This window comes from Corvus cornix, chromosome 3 (assembly GCF_000738735.6).
Source record: "Corvus cornix cornix isolate S_Up_H32 chromosome 3, ASM73873v5, whole genome shotgun sequence".
NCBI lineage: Eukaryota > Metazoa > Chordata > Aves > Passeriformes > Corvidae > Corvus > Corvus cornix.
This window is the reverse complement of record NC_047056.1, coordinates 107,922,776-107,943,475: the sequence shown is the minus strand read 5'-3', so window position 1 is coordinate 107,943,475 and position 20,700 is coordinate 107,922,776. Positions and strand designations below refer to the sequence as shown.

The 20,700-nt window shown below is 43.7% G+C and overlaps 1 protein-coding gene across 4 annotated transcripts in view; it reads right to left on the bottom strand.

Moving 5' to 3' along the window:
- Window positions 1-20,700, bottom strand: part of KLHL29 (kelch like family member 29) — a 392,793-nt gene that overhangs the window by 17,232 nt on the left and 354,861 nt on the right. For all 4 annotated transcript variants that reach the window (XM_039569128.1, XM_039569131.1, XM_039569130.1 and 1 more), the window contains 4 exons: window positions 19,144-19,342; window positions 16,294-16,476; window positions 13,331-13,511; window positions 4,616-4,809 (listed from right to left, as the gene is read on the bottom strand). In XM_039569128.1, the coding sequence (XP_039425062.1) occupies window positions 4,616-4,809; window positions 13,331-13,511; window positions 16,294-16,476; window positions 19,144-19,342 (757 nt within the window). The remainder of the gene's footprint in view (window positions 1-4,615; window positions 4,810-13,330; window positions 13,512-16,293; window positions 16,477-19,143; window positions 19,343-20,700) is intronic.

The window sequence follows — 20,700 nt, the reverse complement described above, 5'->3', positions numbered from 1 at the left end:
TGGGAGAAAGAAATGCAGGAGTGCCACCAGTCCAGGCAGAACTCCAACCAAATTGTCTCCTGGCAGGTGTGGCTGCCCAGTGGGGAGGTTGATGCACTTGATGGATCAGATTAGAGAAAGGAGTCTGGTTAATACAAACTAAGCCTGCTTTTAATAGTAAGTGCCTCTTCCTCTCCTTGAACACTCGGCAGACAAGTGTCAAGAATGGCACGGTATAGGATAACCAGGGGACTGTGATCTGATCCTTAACACAGCTTGTGAGGCCCAGATGAAGTTGCTGCCATGAACAGTGAGGGCTTGGATGTCACCCTGCAGGCTTGAACTCTCCTGCAGGCTGATCTCCCCCAAATACACAACTGGCCACCCAGCCCTATGGCTTCCCCACTGACCCTTGAGCAAACCCTCCTTGGAGACCCCAAAGTCGAGTGTCCTCACTTGCAAACACCACATTTTGTGTATGTGTGGGGGGCATGGCCCATGCCAAAGCAGGAGTCTCCACCTGCCACTGCAGGGCAGCTTTAGCATCAAATTTACGGGCGTGAGGTTGATGAACTGAAGAGTGTTGGAAAAAGAACAGCCATGGAGATGAAGGAGAGATAGGAGTGAAAAGGAGGACATTGGATAAACAGCAACACAAAAATACTGATTTTGCATGGCAGAGGGCAGAGAATAGATGGAGAAACACACTGAGGAGTGGAAAAAGTCATTCTGCAGGAAGGACATAGCATATACAGAGGAGAAAAGGGTGAGATAAAAATTCAAGCTTAGTAGGGTGAAAAACACTAAGAACTGGCCATGGGAAGAAAAATACACTGAAGAATGAGAGGAAACAATCATTGCTTTGGGACTTTCAGGTGAAAGCCAGCCATATTCCCCTACAAATACCGAACTATTGGCCTTGGGAGAGGGCCAAGACATATATCTGATTTTTCTTGTAAAGTCAAAAAATAAATTCTTAATATGCATTTTAACCAAAATAAGCCATGGGACAGTGCAGTAAAAATGCACAGATGCTTCTAGTGCTGTTTTCTAGATAGGTCTTGCATTCTTAGGTCTGTGATTGTCTCACTTTGGTCAGACAAATCACTGCAGGAGTAAATGGTATGGTGAGGAACTAGATACTTGGGCTAGAAACCAGAAATACTCACAGGACTTAGATCCCTGTTCTCTAGTTCTCACCAGATTTTAAAATTTAATAGCGGTGGTAATTAACTACTGGTTTTCTTACAATCCAGAAACATTAATAAAACCTTGTAATTCCACACTAACTATTTAGAGCATCAAAAAAAGGTATATTTTAGTGCCCTGTCATGAAGACACAACGTGAACTGAAAGGCAGCGACCAAGTAATTAGGCTTACTTAGAATCCCTGACTTCAGCATGTCTTTGGCCATCTTGTTAAATAAGACAAAGCTCAGGAAGCTGGGCATGGAATACATTTTTAGCACAGCCATATAGGACAGCTTGTCCAGAAATGGAAAGGCAGGTGCTGCAAGTATGTAGCCCGGGTTCACTTACTCATATAGGACTTTTGTTTTTACATCTAAAAACATGAGAAGGAGATGTGCAAGGTTTTGGTGTTTACCAAAAACACGCAGTGTGAAAGCCCCGTGAGGCTCCATTATCCCAGTAACTTCCAGCTGTGGGCTGCACTGCTGCAGGAACATCTGCCCCATCCAAGGTGGGAAGGACTGACACAGGGCAAAGGATGGGGCACTGAGAAAGGCCTTCTCCTCCCCAAATGTGGATGTGTGTGACCAACACCTGCCCAAAGGCATCCACAGCATCCATGTGCAGCATGTCAGTGAGCCTGGTGTCGGACCTACTGCTCACAGGCATCCACATCCCAACACCTCCTGACAGCTGGAGCATGAAGAATAAATGGGAACTGGGAGTGAATTCACTGCATATTCCTAGAAGAAATCCAGGCAGAAGAGAGCAAAGGCTGAGCTGTGTGGACTTGCTATCAGTCCCCAGTCTGTATCTCCTGTGCACAGGCAGGATGTCAGTGTCCAGCCTGCTTCACCTTCACAGACTGGACAAAACACGAGCCATGATTGATGCCAGTGTTGCCGTGGGTTAGGCTGGCACGTGATGCTTTGAAAGAGATGGATCTGCTGGCTTCAAACGTGTGCCACACTGCATTCAACTCACTATCATAAAATACCACAGTGAACTGAGACAGGTGCTACTCATCTAAAAATCTCCACAGACCTTGGCTGCTTTCAATACCTGCAGCTACTGTTGCAAATCTGAGCATGCTGGAGGCATTTTTAAATAAACTGTTGTCCTATTTGAGGTCAAACAGGTTTCACTGATCTCTAGGGTGACTTTGTAACAACTCACCATCAGAGATCTCAGTTGCCTTAGCTCAGAGGTAAACCTTAGGAATTCACAAATCAACACAAAAAGGCTCTGAGGCTGTCAGAGGCACCCTGGCAGTGATCATGACAGGATTGATCCCAGCTCCATTTTGCAAAAGGCTCCTTCTACTTCCTCTTTCCTTCAGACTGTACTGTACCTGGCACTGCATCCAGTTCTTGGGAGGATACTTTAAAAATACAGGAGATGCTATGGTTTTTGTAGAGCTGAAAATATTGAAATGTATTTCCAACATTCCCACTGCCTTGTAGTGAAGATCAGGCATCACATCAGTTCACGTTCTCAGACATTCTCCACTGGGGTGCCATTTTTCAGACTGTGTTATTTTAAGTTATTTTGAAGTAAATTCACATAATACATTACCCAACAAAGAACTCCTTGTTTTATTATATATTTTATTGTTTTATTATATATTTTATGCCTTTAGCTTAACTAATGAAAAAAACCATAAATACCATCTTTTAATTTCACAAGTATCTTTCATGTATTTTTGTACTATTAAGAAATAACTATTAGAACAATGGGTGAAGAACCCAGCTCTGGGATGGTTAAGATGATTTTTTTTTAAACACACATGATGTTGATGCTTGCTAGACCCTAACGAGCCCAGGGGAAGACTCCTTAGCTCCTGTGGCACTTGCACTATTATGGTAAGGAATAGGAATACAACTTTGCATAATGCACTCGTTTTTGCAGTATGCTGTGAGTCCAGGAAAACCTCATACTGTCAGTCAGTGGATTAAAGGAGCAGTGATAGCTGTAGCCACGTGATGGAAAAAGCCAGGCAGTGGGGTTGTTTGTGCTGCTGTCTTACATAAGCACGCCTTTGGCCGGCTAGCGCCCTCCCGCTGGGCGCTTCCTGCGCATCCTGCGCGTGTCACGTCGTGTTAGAGCACATGGGAGCAGCCGGCATCCTCAGCAGGGCAGGCTGCGGCCACGGAGCGCCAGCTCCTCGTCTCCTGATCTACCAGGGAACCCCAGCAAAAGGGTCGGGATCATTGTAACAAGCTGCAACAGAAAGAGCAGCTTATTCTAAGTTTCTGAATATGCTTAGGCCTTACCTGAATACCTTACAGCTGTCCTATAACTTCTTACTTGCTACTCCTATTGCTCTAAGGTTCAGTAAAAAGAAGATGATTTTTTAAAAATGAGGTCACAGTGTCAACACGACTAAAAGGTTCAGAATGCTGAAACACTGGAACAGGTTGCCCAGACAGACAGTAGACACCCCATCCCTGGAAACTTCAAGGTCAAGTTGGACAGGGCTCTGAGCAAACTGAATTAGTGGAAGACGTCCCTGCTTATTGCTTGGGTTACGTGACCTTTAAGGGTCCCAAACCACTGTATGACTCTCTGAACTCAGATGTGAAGGCAAACCACTCCAAAAGCAGCTTCTCTACAATGATTGTGTGTGAGTTGTTTTTTTGGCCACTTGGGTGCAGCCAGACCGAAGGCTGGCACAGCCCAGTGCAGAGCACACGACCCAGGTCAGCTGTTGCCTGCAGGAGCATCCTCTCTGAGCTGAACACTAAATCTCATTTCCAAAAGCAGCCTAAACACTCAGGGTGCAAATTGCCACAGAAAGCAAGTAAGTTGCAAACTTCTGAGCACTGTTCTAATTTTGGAAGGAAGTCATCACCTCTGACATTGGCTGGTGCATTGGAAAATTTGGTTTCTCATCTTGCTCTTTATGTTTGGTGAGCTCAAGGGCATGATAAACTAAAACCCACAGTTTTAATAAATTACGTCTTGAAGATGTCAGCCTCCGAAGCACATATGCCTGTGGACACCACTGATAAATCCCAGTTCGGAATGCCTGTCACTTCCCACAGTGGGAACATTTTAACAAACTCATGAGTGAGTTTTAACAAACTCATGAGTGATGATCCACTACTTGAGCAGTGCTGTGAACCCACACGGAAGCAACACATGATGCCAGCATGAAGTTTCACTGCACTTGGAGATTGTTTTAATCTAAAATGTCTAATTGTTCATACCTTTCCTTTCTTCTCTGCTTTGAACTCTTCACTTCTAGCTGGTAACTAGTCTGTATTAATGAGTGACAATTACCTTCAGTGGAGATCCAGACAACTGCTTCTCTGGTATAGTAGCCATGCATTCCTGCCAATATGTTATAGGGATATCCCCCCGACCCCACAACTCCTTTGCTTTCTGCAAAGGCATTCAGATACCTGTAGCACAGAGGTTTGCTCTGACACCACGCAAGGCTTACCAATCATCGGTGACTCTATGAAACTCCACGAGTTGGTCTGAGGGATGTAGGACTGCAAGACCCCCGCGGCTCGGCCGGCTTCGTTCACCCCTCCGAAGACGTAGATCTTGCCCCCACACACGGTGGCCGCGGCCGAGTGCACGGCCTTGGGCAGGGGGGCGATGGTCTCCCACTGGTTGGTGATGGTGTCGTACCTGGGGACGACAGCAGCGCAGTGAGCTGAGGTGAGCAGCACTGGGCAGCACAGACAGGCACAGAAAGCAGGCTGGGGCACAGAAAGGCAGCTTGGCAAGCAGAAGAAAAGCAGAGGTGGAAAAGCATTTTTTTAACATCTTACAAATTCAGCCACTTGGTAAATGATGTAATGGATGCTTTTCTCTAAGGTTTTAAAACATTGATAGAAGCCCAGAGAAAGCTGGTTCTGTTTTCTGTATATGCCTCTCAAATCTCATTATAGTCTAAGGTGCAGAAACTTGGGACATCTTTGTTGAGATGTCTTCCACTGATTAATTTCTTTTAATGAGTATACAATGAGATTATTCTTGCTAATCAGTGTGGAGATATCCAATAGTGACTGTGGGCAAGCAACTGTTAATATACTTCAGTTGTTCAGCTTGTGGAACACATCTCACCTGCAATATAATGCAACATGATGGCTCCTTTTACTCTAGTTAACTGACCAGCAATGCACATTTTGTGCCAGAATAACTTGCTTTTATTTAATTTTCATTGTGCAAACCAAGCTACTGTGCTTCATTTCAGGATGCTGCAACTGTTAATGCTGGAGTAAGATTTCACCATTGGTTTTGTATTTGACATGAATCAAACAGAAAAGAGTACGCATGAAAGTGCTAAATTAGTTTTAAGGTCATCAGTATCTGATTTAATTAAGTCATTGACCATAAGGGAAGTGCAGTTAACAATCCATGGATGAAGATTCATTTTAGACAATATCACAAGTACAGGCATCCCTTTTTTTTTAAAGATAATGTGGCAGGGATCCAAATAGCTGCTCTAAAATGAGTCTTGGAGACAGTGGAGAATAATGTGATTTTTAGGTTTCTATATTTCCATGTAATGACAGATGCAGTCAAACAGGAGTTTCCCGTGTAGTGATTTTTCAGAGTTGTTGACTGCCAGAACAGAAGCCCTCATCACCCATTCAGAGCTTTTGCTCTTAATGGCAGTGATATGCAATATGCAAACACGAAATGAATTGATGAACATGAACCCTTCTGCAAAATATGATTTGGCAACAGGGGAATTCTCCCTCTGTAACATGGCCCTCAAATTTTCACTGCTCAAACTTGGGGAAAATAAAAGGGAGGAATGATAAAAATGGCAGAAACAGCAGAAAATAATGTGCTTAATAAAAATGCACTAATGAGCTTCCAAGTAATAGAACTGAAAGTAATTAACACACTCATAAAACTGAAGCAATAGCAAGAGGGAGGCAAACTCTAACTAAAAAAAATTAGGAAAGTCCCTTATAATGAGCATGGAGAACTGCCTTGTATGATGCTCTAAATTAGTTACAGAGAAATTAAATTCATCTACAACAAGTGATCAAAGGGAAGAAATATAACAAGATTAAACAACATGGTGCTGGAAGCATTCAAGGTGACACACCTTTGCTGGGCTGATTCTTGTACCAAACCTGAGCCTGAAGATGCATTTTGACTGCACAAGCAGCTCCTCCAGGTAAGTCACCACATGCTGCATCTCCCGCATTCGCCCACAGCATTCGGAGCAGCATTCACATCCACCCGAGCAGATATATGAAAATTTCAGATAATATAAAGTTTCACACGTTGCTTTTGGGACATACTTTGCTAACTCAGCAAATTGGTATAATTGGTAATTTAATTCTTGATGTCTTGTTAAAACATTGGCTGTAATTGGTTATGGAATGGGAAAAACAACAGAGCTGAGAACTGACCTAGTGTTCCTTCTCTTGTTCCTCCTTTAAGACAAATTCCACCTGTCGACTGATAGGTTTTGTCTCACACCATCTACTCTGAATTAGCACCAGGAACATATGTGGGCAGTCAAAGTGGTCTGAGATGGAGGTTGTGAGCAGCCAACTGCCTTCCCTGTTGCTGGCAGAAGTACCTGGCACAGCTCAGCTCTCAAGACAAAGATGTTCCCGACAGTGGCTTTCTGATTGTCCTACTATGTTTTTGGGAAGAAGGGGTTATACCCTTCACATATGCAGGGGGCTGGGTGTGGTTGAGGACCACAGCCATAGGAATACTGGAGAAACTTCAAATTACAAAAACAGTCATCCTTTTTCTGGATCAATTTCCTTACTGAGGTCTTGAGTCCCACAGACTCCCTTTTTCACTCACTTTCACTGCTCTCTGTTTATGCTCTATGATGACAGAGCTGGTATTTTTCCTACTGTCCTTCATCTGCCACTGAGAAACCAGAAATGACCAGTTTCACTTCATCTGCTGAGACCCAAAGGCCGAAAATCTACTGGATACAGGTGACGCTTAAAACCCCACTCTTTTCTTGAAGGTCATTTGGTTTAAAAAATCAGTGAACCATAAAGCAGGCAGAAGCAAGTCCCGGTCCACTTAGCATGGGCACCTAACGTGGGTTTTACGCGGGCTGCTCAGTGAAGCAACTCTCTTAAGTGAGCATCTACCCAAGCCCTGAGGCTGAAGAGGAGAAATTGATGCCTCAAGGCTTCCTGATAGCTGTCCACCACGTCCTTCCATCCCCTGGGAATTTATTCCTCCAGTTCACTCCCTCCTTGCAAAACGGTAGACCTGATTTCTAGCCTGTTTTGCTTCAGCTCCCACCCACCAGAAAGTTTGTTTCTTTTTCCCTGCTGGATTATAAAACTGTCTGCTATCAAATCTCTCTCTTTCACATATGGACGTGCAGAAAATAATAAAGTCAACTCTTCACCTTCTATGGGATAAACTAAGTAGTCTAAGCTCCTTAAGTCTCTGCAAGGCATGTTTCCATCATTTTGGTCTATCTCAAGTCAGCTCTTAATGTGTTCACACAAGGATTTGCACCAGATTAACTAAATTGGTTTAAAAATGAATGAAGGTGAACCTTTGTAACCTTCCAGGACAGAAAATACTGACACCTGCTTTACCTCTCTACCCTAGGGCTTTTCCATCTGTTGTGTCATCTCTGGCACTGCCATCACCCCACGGCCACTGGTGCTCGTGGGGCTCCTGGCTGCCTGTCACACCAGCCCTGCTCAAGGGCCAGCAGGGAGGAAACTGATTTAAAGAATAATCACTTTGATCTCTTTCCATTAGTCAAGCTTTGCATTCAAATCCCCTGTTTGAAGCTGTAGATGGAGACATAATGTGAGCTGGCTTCAAGCCAAGCAGAGGTTTTTCTTCCCTCTCCTGCACCGCTCCCTCCTGGTGTGTCCATGCTTGTCCTTGGCTGTGGGCCTACCAAGCCCATCCAATTCGCTGAACTTGAATCTTCAAGGACATCTCTTTTCCCACGACTGATTCCTGGTCTGCAGTTCTTGCACACCATGGTCTCACGTGTGGTTTTACACACTTGCCCTCACACTCCTCCCTCTGCCCCAGCAGCCTGCTGGTCCCCGGCCCTGCAGGACACGTGTGTCCCCACCTGTCACTTCACGTGTCACTTGCACCAAGCACAGGGATCTCATCTGACCCTGCTGCACTCACTACCTGCTGACTTAAAATACACCTTATATGTTTTTGTATCTCATATATGTGTATATGCACATTATCTGCATATATAATGTATATATGTATGTATACGTATAATTTATATACCCATGATATGGCAAATGATCTGAACCCAGTAGAAAATACAGCTTAGCCTTGAAGAGAACACAAGCAGAAATAAAACCTTGCTGGTTGCCACAACTTCCCCCTCTTAGGATTTCATCTGGGGGCTTCATCTTCCCCTTCCTTCCTTCATTTCATTCAACACCTCCTTCCTTGCTCTTTCCCTACCATCTCAGTATTAACAGCAGAAAACTGTTCATTTCAAGCTGTGCCACTCGCTTCACTGCCTTCTTGACTTTTGATCTCTTCAGTACCTGAAAATAGTAATTTTTTTTCTCCTCAGTCTCTTAATTTCTGTCGTCCTAGGTTAAACAGCCCTATGTGTATCTTGATTTATTCACATTATAAGATCCTTACATTATGGTCAGGCACTTACACACTGACCATTTCTGTTAGTCTGCAAGAAATCCTTCAGTTATTTAACCATTATTTAATTATATTTGCAGGAAAGCTTCTATTTAAACTAAAGCTGTACAGTGTCATATTGAACTGTTCTTCTGATGATTCACATGTTTAAAATCACAGTAATGGATTACTATTTTTTGCCTTCTTTTGTTTTCTTCTGATGGGCTTAAGAAACTATCCTAAGACAAGGCAATATATTTAATTTTCTTCTGTCTAGGTAAGATAACATCTTTAAAATCACTGAGTCCGACCATTAACCTGGCACTGCCAAGCCCAACACTAAACCATGTCCCTCAGCGCCACATCTGCATGACTTTTAAATACCTCCAGGGATGGTGACTCCAATGCTCCCCTGGGCTGCCTGTTCCAGTGCCTGGCAGTCCTTTTGGTGAAGAAATGTCCACCTTCCTTATGGGAGAACCCCTAATTCCTACATGATCATGTCTCAGTAAAACAATAGGTTCTGAAGCAGTTTCTAAAATGTATAAAGCTTATTCTTGGCACTGATTTTTTTCAACTGTCTTCAAGGTATGCACTGCCAACAAAAGTAATCTCCCAATTTTAGATAACCCTGTTGTAAAAGTACTGTCAGGTCAAGGGGATTCATCTTCTTCTGTCCTTCAAACATATAATAACCACAAAGCACCCACATTTCCACACTTCCAGTCACATACATTGTCTTGTCAGCATACGCAGCCTTCTCGGCTCTCAAATTGCATATATTACAGGGCCCATCCATTATCTAAAGACCTAGTTCGTGGATCCACTTCATTTCGCCAGCTCCCAACTCAACTCATATCTCAGAAGAAGACAGAAAGTGTAATACCCTCTCGCCTAACACCTAATGACTTGCTTCCTGTCACACAGAACCTTGCCAGAGGGGTTTGATGGAGAACTGCAGCCACCCTGTTATTTCCCTAAACACTCATTGCTAAAACATAACTTTCCCTGAACATATACCCATGCACAGCCACCAAAATGGACTTATAACTCAGCCCCTCTGGCACATGGATATTGTTTTAAGATGAGTAACGAATGACTCCTATTCATCTGTTTGTGACTGATAGTCCCATAATATTATCTATCGAGATGGAATTTTTGCTGCCTCCTTACAGACAAATGGCAGATAAAGGGTAAAGAATCTCAGCCCTGTCAAATTTGATGAGAAAACACCCACTGTTTTAAGTGGCACCAGAATTTCTGGGTAAGGCTGCACCCTTCAGCATCAACGACACAACCAAAAGCATGGAGAGAGGGACACAGGAGCTGATGCCATAAATCATTAGGAGTCCAGTGGTCCCTACTTGCTTTAATGCTTTGTCATAGTGCAGCAGATGTGTTAAGTGCAGGCAGGTGGCATTATGCATAGCTAAGGTGGTCTGACATTTGTTTTTAAAAAGCAAAATGCTGTATAAACATCTTTGTAAGATTTTAACCATTTAGGATCAAATATTACAAGAATTCCACGAAAAACAGGTGGAGAACAAGAAAGAAACTGGGAGAAAATGCTATGTTCTCTGTCTTCAAAGACCCACTGTGGTGAGACACCCTGTAGACTTTATGCTCTGGGTGTGCTAACTGGTGAGGTCAGGGTAAGTCACTTTGGACTGGAGACATGTCCTTCACCATGCCAGACGACACACGTCAGAACCTGGCCAGAGCTGGGCATGGTCACGCTTGGTCTGACTGAGAAAGCAGAATGCAAAATGTGGTTGGGAAAGATAAGCTGCATATGCACCAGGGGAGGTGGTAGGTGGTCCAGCGAGGGAGGATGTGCAGTGCCTTGCCCTTCACACTACACTGGTGGCACAGCCCAGGACTGCATTGTGTGTCAGGCATGGATAAGCCCCTGCACCTCCATCTGGGGGATAACAGGGCTATAATCTCAGAGGCCTCCTAGGAGGTGAAAAACTACCCCAAACCCAGGAGCGTGTTTCTGCAATTCCACATTCAGGGGAGGAGTGATAACGTTAGAGGTAAATGTAATTTTTGGCATCACCTGACATGGACCCTATGACCATGCCACTTTATTTTAATTTAGTGCTTTTCTATGACCTACTGGAATGACAGAGAGGTTTCCCCCCTACTGAGAGACTATATCACAGTGTCCCATCCAAACTAACACAGTATTTGAAGAGGAATGTGCAACCCACATAGAAATACGATGGGAGAAAGTTGGTTTCTTGTAGGTCTAGAGGAGGCGGGGGGAAGAAAAGCAGAGTCAAGAAGTGGGCATTCACTGCTCATAAGACAGAAGCCAACTCAGCAATTAAAGTGATTTTAGTTTGTATTTTAGTGTGTTTCTTCCAAAGTTGCAATCCAAATTCAGAAATCCTCACTGCTTGCAAAAATGGGTACAGCGATTTAAATTCCTGACCCCTGCCTTGTCCAAATGTGAAGTGCTTCTGTGTGAAAAGGCCTGACTTTGCTCAGCACAGCTAGGAGGGTCAGCCTTCCCTCACCTGCACTTCTGACAGCAGACCCTGAAACATCCTTTCCAAAACAAAGCTTCAGTCATGCTGTGCTTCACTTCTGTCACCCCCTACTACCATTTTAATACGAAGAATAAAAAAGGAAACATCCCCAAACTTCTCTCATTTCCTGGCACAGTCCAAAGGAGACCATGTTGCACTTTTTCCATGACTCTGCCTCACAAGTCACTCTATAGACAACAGCAGATTAATTATAACCACGGGTTTAGCAAATCCCCATGACAAGACATCCTTATTGTGGCTGAGACAGCGTGTGCTGAAATGATAGGGAGGAAATCTGCTCCTTTCCCACATCCAAGTCTCTTGGTGGGCTCGGTACAATGGAAAACCAGCACGGCTGCTCTCACTGAGCCAAGCAGGGGCTGCCGAGGGGCCAAGTGTGAATTTGCAGGCTGCAATTTCATCTGTGGTGAGGGCTGGGGTGACTGAGATGAGAGGGAAGGAGCAGGGGGGACTCTGCTTGATTTGGGGTCCATTCAACTGAGCAACATTTTGGATGCTTTGATAAAGAGAGACGATGAGAATAGGAGCAGAGACAGAGATCAGGCCCAAGGAAAACTGAAAAGAGATCATTTAATCAATGGCAACTATCAAGACTCCTCAACAGCATTATTTTGCTGTTCATCTTTATCAAGAGATGGAACGAACCAGCATCTCTTTCCTGGGCTCTCTCCTTCCTGTGTTCACAAAAATAGTTGTCTTGGGATGACACAACCGGCACAATAGTTCTGCTAGTCAAAAATTTACTGACTTAAATGATGGGACAAATACCTGTGATACCAGAAACAAATCTGCTGGAAAGGGTGAGATTTGCTTCAAAGCAAGTCCGGTGCACAGTGCCCACCTTATGTTCTGGATTAAGGAGGGAAGCAACGTTCACATGTTGCATTCACTGCTATGATTTATCATTCATTCCTTGCTGTCTGCATTTCCCTGATTTGCTGAGAGCATCATCACCGACACCAGTTCCTAACCTTTTGAAAAATGTGTTGTTTTTTTCTTCCCCTGCAATCTTTCCTAGTAACCTCTCCCTATTTGTCTTGGTTGTTAATGCAACTTTTATTGAAAAATGCCTCCTTCAAAATGTTGCTGAAGAAGTATTCAAATTCAGTATTTAAAACTGACAAAAATTTTTGGTTGCCACATACACATAGGAAAAACATTTCCCAAAAATGTGTCCCAACTAAGTGTTTGGGGAGGGCTAAGACTGTATCGAAATTTTTGGAATAGAATATTCTCATAAACTGCACTTCAAAGTGAATTCTATTTTTTAATGAAAACATTGATATACATATAAAATCTATGGCTTTACTGAATGCCATGGGTGACAAGAAATTAGTTGGTTTTGGAATTTTACTTTGTGAAATACTTTTGTTGCACTTTTGTTCCTTCCTGTTTTTTTAAGTTCCATGTGAAAAAAATGAAAAAAAATTACATCTGGAGTCTACTTGAAAGGAGAAATTTCCATTCTCTCCCATCTTTGTTCAGTCAGGAATTCAAAACTGTTTCCATTTATTGGTTGTTTTACTCTGAACTTGGCAGGTTCCAGCCCCAGGCCAAGACCACCAAAGGGAGGATCTTCCAGTCAGGTCAAGGCTGAGGTGCTACACCAGGAAAACACATACAAGAAACTTACTTTGCTGTTGCTTTTTTAGGATTTAAAAGAAAAAAAAAAGTACTATTGTGGTCTGTAAAGACTTTCATCAGTACTAAATTCAAAGGGAGTTTATTAATTCATTGTATAACCTGGAAAAATGTCCCAAGAAGCTTAATTCCTCTCTTCATTCCCCTGAGCAAACCGAGAAGCTGGCAACTTTCCTCTTTGGTTTTGAAACAATGCTTTCCACTAAAGCTTTTAAATGAAATCTAATCCTGCCCACTTTCCTACTTTCTTAGCTGTTATAAAAGCTTATTTTAACACATACAGTCCATTTGATGTGTCCTTTAAAAGGCAAAGGGTCCTTTAGCATAGCATGAAGGAAAAGCTCCAGCAAACAGCACGTGTTTTGGGTTTTTTTTACCTTTCCACATGGTCAACGTTGCCTGCCACACCGACCCCTCCAATGGTATAAATTTTCCCATCGTACACCAGACTGTTATGTCGACACCTTGGGACTGTCATGCGGGACACGAGGTTCCAGTTATCGAGCAAGGACATGTAACACCAGACATCAGCCAGCGTGACACCCGACTCCATGCCGCCTGGCACCCACGGGCGGGCGGGGGAGAGAAAAGGAGAGAGTTACGTGAGATCCTGGAATGGCAGCAGCTCTGCACACAGCAATCAAAGCCAGTTACAAAGTAAAAACTCTTCAAATGACATTTGACTAATTAAAATAAATCACCCTCAATAGTGAGCATCTGTTCCGATGATGCATATCTGTGTCATTTATTCATGCGCCCCAAAGGCTGGGTTTTTTTTAATAAGATGACATGAAGAAATCAAGATGTCAGACTACGAGAGACACATACATAAGGGGATAGACCCTTCTCATTGTTCATAAATAACTTCCAGTCTATTAAATTACTGCAACACTTGCAAGAAGGTGTCAGGAGGCTGAGTCTATCTTGGCTTGTGAGACACAGGCCAGCCTGAAATCTAAAATGCTTAATACAGTGATGGATTGAAGCAGCACAATAAAGCCAGTGCTTGCACTGTAGGCTGAATTTCTAATTCTCAGGGACAAATTTCTTATTTATTTTCATTTGCAGATAAAAGACAGAACCAGCTGTACCAGTCCTGTAAAACAGTTCAAGATGATCTTGTGAAATATTTATATTGGTCACTTTTTAACTTCTGCTTGAAGCTTCCAAGGTAGCCACTTAGTGGGTGTCTTACTATCCTGTTTTGAATCACAAAGAGGTGAAATGATTTATTTGGGACCACACTAGGAGTCAGTGGTGAAGCCAGGAAAATGAACTAGACACAGTTCCATGGTTTAATGAGAAAACCAGACTTCCTCCTCGGTATTTTGCTCTCCAAACCTATGCTATGCAGTGCAGGGTCCAGTACTTGGAGCTTGCAGAAGGCCATTCTCACTTCTCTTGGTTCCCCTTCCCTTTTTCCTATGTCTTCTACATTTGAGCAAAACAAAGTATCAAGTGAGTCTTAGCTACATTTTCAGCTCTCCTTATTGCAGCCACCAAATACCATCCAATCACTTAGCCAGATTCAAGGGGAAGAGCTGAAATGAGCTTTGAAATTAGGATTCCAAGCTTTTTTTACCAGGTATGGCACAGCCTAAAATGGCTGTACATATTGGAAAGCACCTCTGCTAAGAATAACTAAAAGCCAACATCTGACAAAAGCCTCCCCAGAAGACTTTTGCTCCAGCTGCTCTCAAGCATGGGCAAACAAGCATGGGGGAAAAAACCATCAAGAAATAATTTCCAATCAATTCTTAGGGTCTCTATGCAGTATTAATGGAATTTAACACCACAGGAAGCAATTTACTGCAGAAAATGCAGTGAGAGAGCTCGGCAAGGGAAAGGCAACAGCTGTAACCCCTTACTGGTACAGATGCCAGGTGCATCTGTGCTCCCAACTACATCCTTGGATCACACACATCCGCACCTCCCTGCCCAGCCTCCTCTTTTAATCATCCAGCCTCCACACAACTGCCATCAGAGCATCCTTGCATTGTCTGGTGGGAATTGCTTTTCCCCCTCCAGCCAAGCAAAAGTACCAACAGACTGCAAAAATCCAGATACTGCGATGCTCAGGGCATGGTGTCGACAGATACTTTGGGAGTTAAAGCCTTTTAAGGAGTGTGGTCTCAGTTTCATCAAATCTAAGAAGATTATAGGGCTAGTGACTACTGTCAAAAGAGAGGTTTCAACAAGTACGAAACATGAATGCTCCTGTAAGCAAATACTTTAAGTGTAGGTCACATATTCAGCAGTTCAGTCTGTCTGTCTCAAATTCCATAACCTACCATTTAGATTCAACTACAGCCAGTATTTTGAATTGCGTTTCTATGGCAGTGAAACCTCTTTGCATGCTTGATGGTTGTCAGACCTATTTTCTTCACGTTGCAACTGCAAAATATTGTTGTTGACTGCTCTGAGAGAACGTTAACACTGCAGAGACGTGGAGAATGATAAAAGCAGGGAAATCCCTTTCTCCCAACATCCCTCCTGCTTCTTTTTTTTTTTTTTTTTTCTCCCCAGGAGCAGCTGGGTAAAACTCTGGCAGGTCCTGCTTTGTCTGGGCTGTCTGTATTGTAACTTTTTTCCCAGACCAGTAAATCTGGGGGGTGAATGGATTGAGAACAGCCCTGTAGAGGAGGAATGGGGAATACTGGTGGACAAAAAATAGGAAATGATCCAGCAGTGTGCACTTACAGCCCAGAAAGTCAACTGTATCCTGGGCTGCATCAAAAGCAGCGTGAGCAGCAGGTCGAGGGAGGTGATTGTCCTCCTCTACTCTGCTCTCATGAGATCCCACCTTGAGTACAGTGTTCAGCTCTGGGGTCCCCAGCACAAGGACATGGACCTGTTGAATTGAGTCCAGGGATGGGGTATGAAAATGATCAGAGGGCTGGAGCATTTCTCCTATGCAGACAGGCTGAGAGATTTGGGGTTGTTCAGCCTGGAGAAGAGAAAGGCCTGGGAAGACCTTATCATAACCTTTCAACAGTTAAAGGGGGCTTATAAAAAAGATGGAAAGGGGCTTTTTATCAAGGACTGTAGTGACAGGATCAGACGTAAGAGTTTTAAACTGAAACAAGGTAGATTTAGATTGGACATAAGAAAGAAATTTCTTACATTGAGGGTGGTGAGACACTGGCACAGGTTGCCCAGAGAATCTGTGGATTCCCCCTCTCTGGAAGTGTCCAAGGCAAGGCTGGACGGGGCTTAGAGCAACCTGGGATAGTGGAAGGTGTCCCTGCCCATGGCAGGGGGTTTGGTTTAGGTGACCTCTAAAGGTCCTTTCCAACCCAAACCCTTCTGTGGTTCTGTTTCTACGGAATCTGCTGCTTACCTGAGAGATAGATGTTGTCTCCAGCGCTGACCACGCTGAAAAACTCTCGATCATAGAAGGGCAGGCTGGCCAATGGGTACCACTTGTTGTTTTGAGGATTTAAGCAAGTGACTGCTGTTAAAGCACGTTGGTTCATGCCAATCATCTGGCGACCCCCAACTAAAACTATTACCTCGGCTACTCCTAGGATTCAAGCAAGAAAAATAGTATTGTAAAAAAGTGGCATCTCTCAACCAGGCAGGAACCCATCCAAAAATACTCATCAGTCAGCGAAATTTTAATGTATCATATATAAATCTGTTTTACAGTCTGCAATCAAACCATGAAGGGTGAGAAAAAACAGGAATGTGTGTGTAGGGGGAGCAGTGGGTGAGGAATGACACTATGAACACTCTTGGGAGAACTAGGGAGGGAGAATGCCATCTGGGCAAAACTTGGGGGCACAGAAATAAAAAGGCAGTTCCATGTAAAGATGTCCATTCATTTCAACAGTCTTTGAGTGAGACTTGCAGGTAGCAGATTTCTCTTCCATTGAAGAAAATGGGCATTTTGTCAAGGATTGTGATATCTTTGGAGCTTGGTCATTATCCAGGAAAAGCATGTTTGGACTGTAATCTAAAGAAAGTCTTCTCACATTAAAAGCTAATGGAGTCTGGAGAAAGTGAAGCTAGGGTTACGGATCTTCACCCCATTACTCTTTCTGCATGCACTCTATTAAAATTTTTTTTTTTTTCTTTTCCCAGAGAAAGCAGATTTTGTAGACCTAGATAACATGTGCTCAAGTCATGGATCATGGTCTTCCTATACCAGGTGCTAGAAAACGTGACAGAGATGGCCCCTGCCTTAATAGTTATTAACTGAGCTTTATCTGTGCTTGAACAGCTCCCCCAAGCCCATAACATGCAAGGTGTCCAGCAAGCCAAACTCTCTGTTCATGCAGCAAAATTTTTGCAGTCCACATCTCTGAGATTTTATTCCCACTTCACAGCTGAGTCATATCTGACCTCTGTGTTACTCCAGACTCCTCTCCAGACTCATTCCCACAGAGATGGGTCACAGCGTAACCCTGGGATGTTTCCTGGCTCCATCCAGGAGTCAAGTGCTGGGGATGGTTTGGACTTGGCATTTAGCTGAAGTGTTAAAAACCCTTCTGCAGCAATTGGAAGCCCCTGTGCAATGTGTTGCCAGGAGAAGTAGGCTCAGAAGCAGGACCAGGAGCCCACAGGCTGGAAGGAATCACCATTTCAGGAGCTGTCTCCTGGCTGGAGCCATTGCTGTGATGTGTCACAGTTCCCAGCCCAGAGACAGCCCAGAGACAAGTGTGCACAGGTGCGGGGCAGGAGCGAGACTGCCAGCAAGAGGGATTAGGAGCAGCAGCAGAGAGAAATGCGTCTGCAGAGTAATGGATTACCGTCATTCCTCATTAGCATTTTCAAAAAATAAATTTGTGTCATTCAAGCAAGGTTACTCTCTTAAAAGTTATTAAGATAAAGTGCTCTACGGTTTTAAATAAATATTTCTCAGTAAGAAGAGATCATTATTTTTGCGCCGTAGCAGAAAATCTAATCACCTGTGCAAGACATAACTTGATTATAATCAATGACCTCGAGAGGGCATGTGACACACAGCAGCGAGTCCACAAAGGGTGTTTAGAGATCCTTTGTGCCTCCATGAATGCTGTTGATATGCAAAATAACATGATTCTATATAATTAGACTCTGACCTAAAAAACTATAATCACCCTCCTTTACCCTGAGAGAATCACTTTTCCCTCATCAACAAGCTTCTGGAAATGGATCACATTACGTCTACAATTTTATATACATAAAATAAGCACTTTTCAAAAATCCCTTCAAACATCACGCCAGTAGTCATCTTCAATGAAAGACTTTTTAGGGTAGATTGTTATTGAAAGTCCTCTACACTTCGTCCTTCTGAAAGGTGCCTTGATGAGGCAGTCTCCTGAAGCTGCAAATGCCGTGGTTTGATATGCCATCTCCGTGCCACATTAGCATCAGTGGCAGTGACAGAAAGTTTTGTCTGGCTTTCTGTTGTACTTATGGGAGGCAGAAGTACAGGCAGCATGTTAAAACAATTCACCTGCTTCATCAGACTCCTTCTTGGATGCAGTTTTCCTACATGGCATTTGCACTCTCTGTTCAGCGGATATTTAGGATATTTCTCACATCACCACAATATGGGCTTGGCTGGCAAGGTGGGCACTTGGGGTTTTTCCACGCATTTTTCCAAAAAGGAAAAATGGGTGTGAAACTTCTTAAAAAGACTCAGTTCTTCACAGCTGCTGGGTTTTTAAAAGGGAATATGTTATGTGTGATCCATTTGTTCTGGAGGCATTAAACGGCCTGAGCTGGTACTCATCAGTATAAAAATACTACATTTACACCAGCCTCACCATATAAAAATATTATATTTACAAAGGGCTGTGGAAGTGAAGGTGTTTGATGAATATTAGACAGATCCTCCCAACAAGAGGCTCAGTGGCAAACAATTAATTATTCACCGATTTCTGCAGCTAGAGAAACTGAGGCAAAGAGGGTGAGGGACTCACTTTCAGGACAAGAGAGGAATGTTACAGTCTGACAAAGATAACCATTCCTAAAATTTAGGCTCTTTTAAAATCCCATTTCAGGAGCATGTATCAGAACATCCATGTCCACCCATGGGGAGAGGCTCCTAAATGCTTAAGGAAAGTAACAATAGAAAATTGAAATATCACCAGGTTCTGGGAAGGAGCCAAGAGAAGGAGCCAAGGTCTGTGCCCTATCCCAGGGCACGTCCAGGGAATGTGGAACCAGGGGGCTGGTGTTGCTGAAGGACTTTTTGCTTTACCTGCAGAGAGCCTGGGCCGGGTCCTCGGTGTCTGCATCTCCTGGCGGGCGTGGGGCAGCATGTGATAACGTTTGGCTTCGTTCACCAGATCCCGGCAAGCCTCCGAAGACTTTATCAACTCCTCATTGTCAACAACATTCAGCAGATAGCTGGGATGGATGAAGGGGAGCCTCACCACTGCCAGCAGCTCCGCAGCATACTGTGAGGGGGGAGAAATAGTAACACATGCAGCCTTCAAGTCAGAGTTCAGCCACTTGGCATCTCCATCTCCTTCCCTGTAAACCATCCTCTGTCATCCAGCCTGGAAAGACACTTGTCATGGATGCTGCATACAAGCCCTGCCTAGTGAATGGGTGGGACAGAGACAATGCAACTCTCAGAGCTCCCTAGCCCAGGCTGGGTTTGGTCCCAGAGACTGAAAATAATCTTTAAAAGGTGGCAGCTCCTGTTACACAGCACTGTATGGAGGAATTTTTTGGAAATAAAAGCTCATTCTGAAGTCAGGTTGAATGTAACACCTTGTGCAGTGGAGATATGGAGTAAGCATTTGAGTTATCTGAATAAACTTTGAAATGTGAGTGTGGTTGTTGTACTGTAATAAAACCTCCAAACAAGTCTTTTCTGGCATTATAAATGTGAAACAAAAGTAAGTAAATAGGGTAGATTTCAACAGCTGTGGTAAAGCCTGAATGATGTCAACCAATTGCTAAATATCTTTCAATTAGCAGAGTTTATTTGTTGGTGAAGAAATCATGTAGCTCTAGCTTTTAGGGAAGTCTGACTCCAGAGGGAGCTATAGAAATACTGACTAAGTTTCATCTTCTAAAACAAATACATTAAACCTCAGAGGGTAAAGGACACCTGAGCAAATGAAGCTGTCTGTCACCAAACACGGCTTAAAGGAGAACAAAACCCCAAGATAGAAAACTGCAATCGAAAAAGCAGGAGTCCATCCCCAGATTATTCTTTTTATATGTAGTTGGGGATATCACAACAGTGCACGAGAATACAGTGAAAAGCAGAGCAATGGGAAAACACAGAACTCCATAGGCAAGGCACACAAACAGGATGCAAACTAAGGGTGAGCAGCAAGAAAAGATAATCATCTGTTGCAATAAATGTTCATACAGCGGCAGCATCCAAAGATCCCAACTGGGATTGAGGCCAGGATGCAAATAAATATTCCTGAGGTCCGTGCTGGTCCCAAGAAACACTGGGACACTGCCTCTGGTCTTCCAGAAGCCACTTGGCTCTTATTTTCTTTTTCAGCAGTGTGCCTGTCCCTGCAGTGCGTGAGAGCCAAGTCACAGCAGGAACAGGAGCAGGGATGGAAATGGAGCAGGGGCATAGTGAGATGGGAGTGCAGGATATGGCCTGAACTGGGTAATGGGCTGGCCAAGCAGGTGGAGGATGCAGCACCTGTGAGCACTTCCAGGGCTTCCCCCTTCCCCACCCAAACCAAAGAAGCAGGCTTAATTTAGAAGGAAAACAGAGCATGTTTCCTCCAAATTCACACTGCTCCCCTACTGGAGAGCCACATCAGCCTGCTGTGAGCTC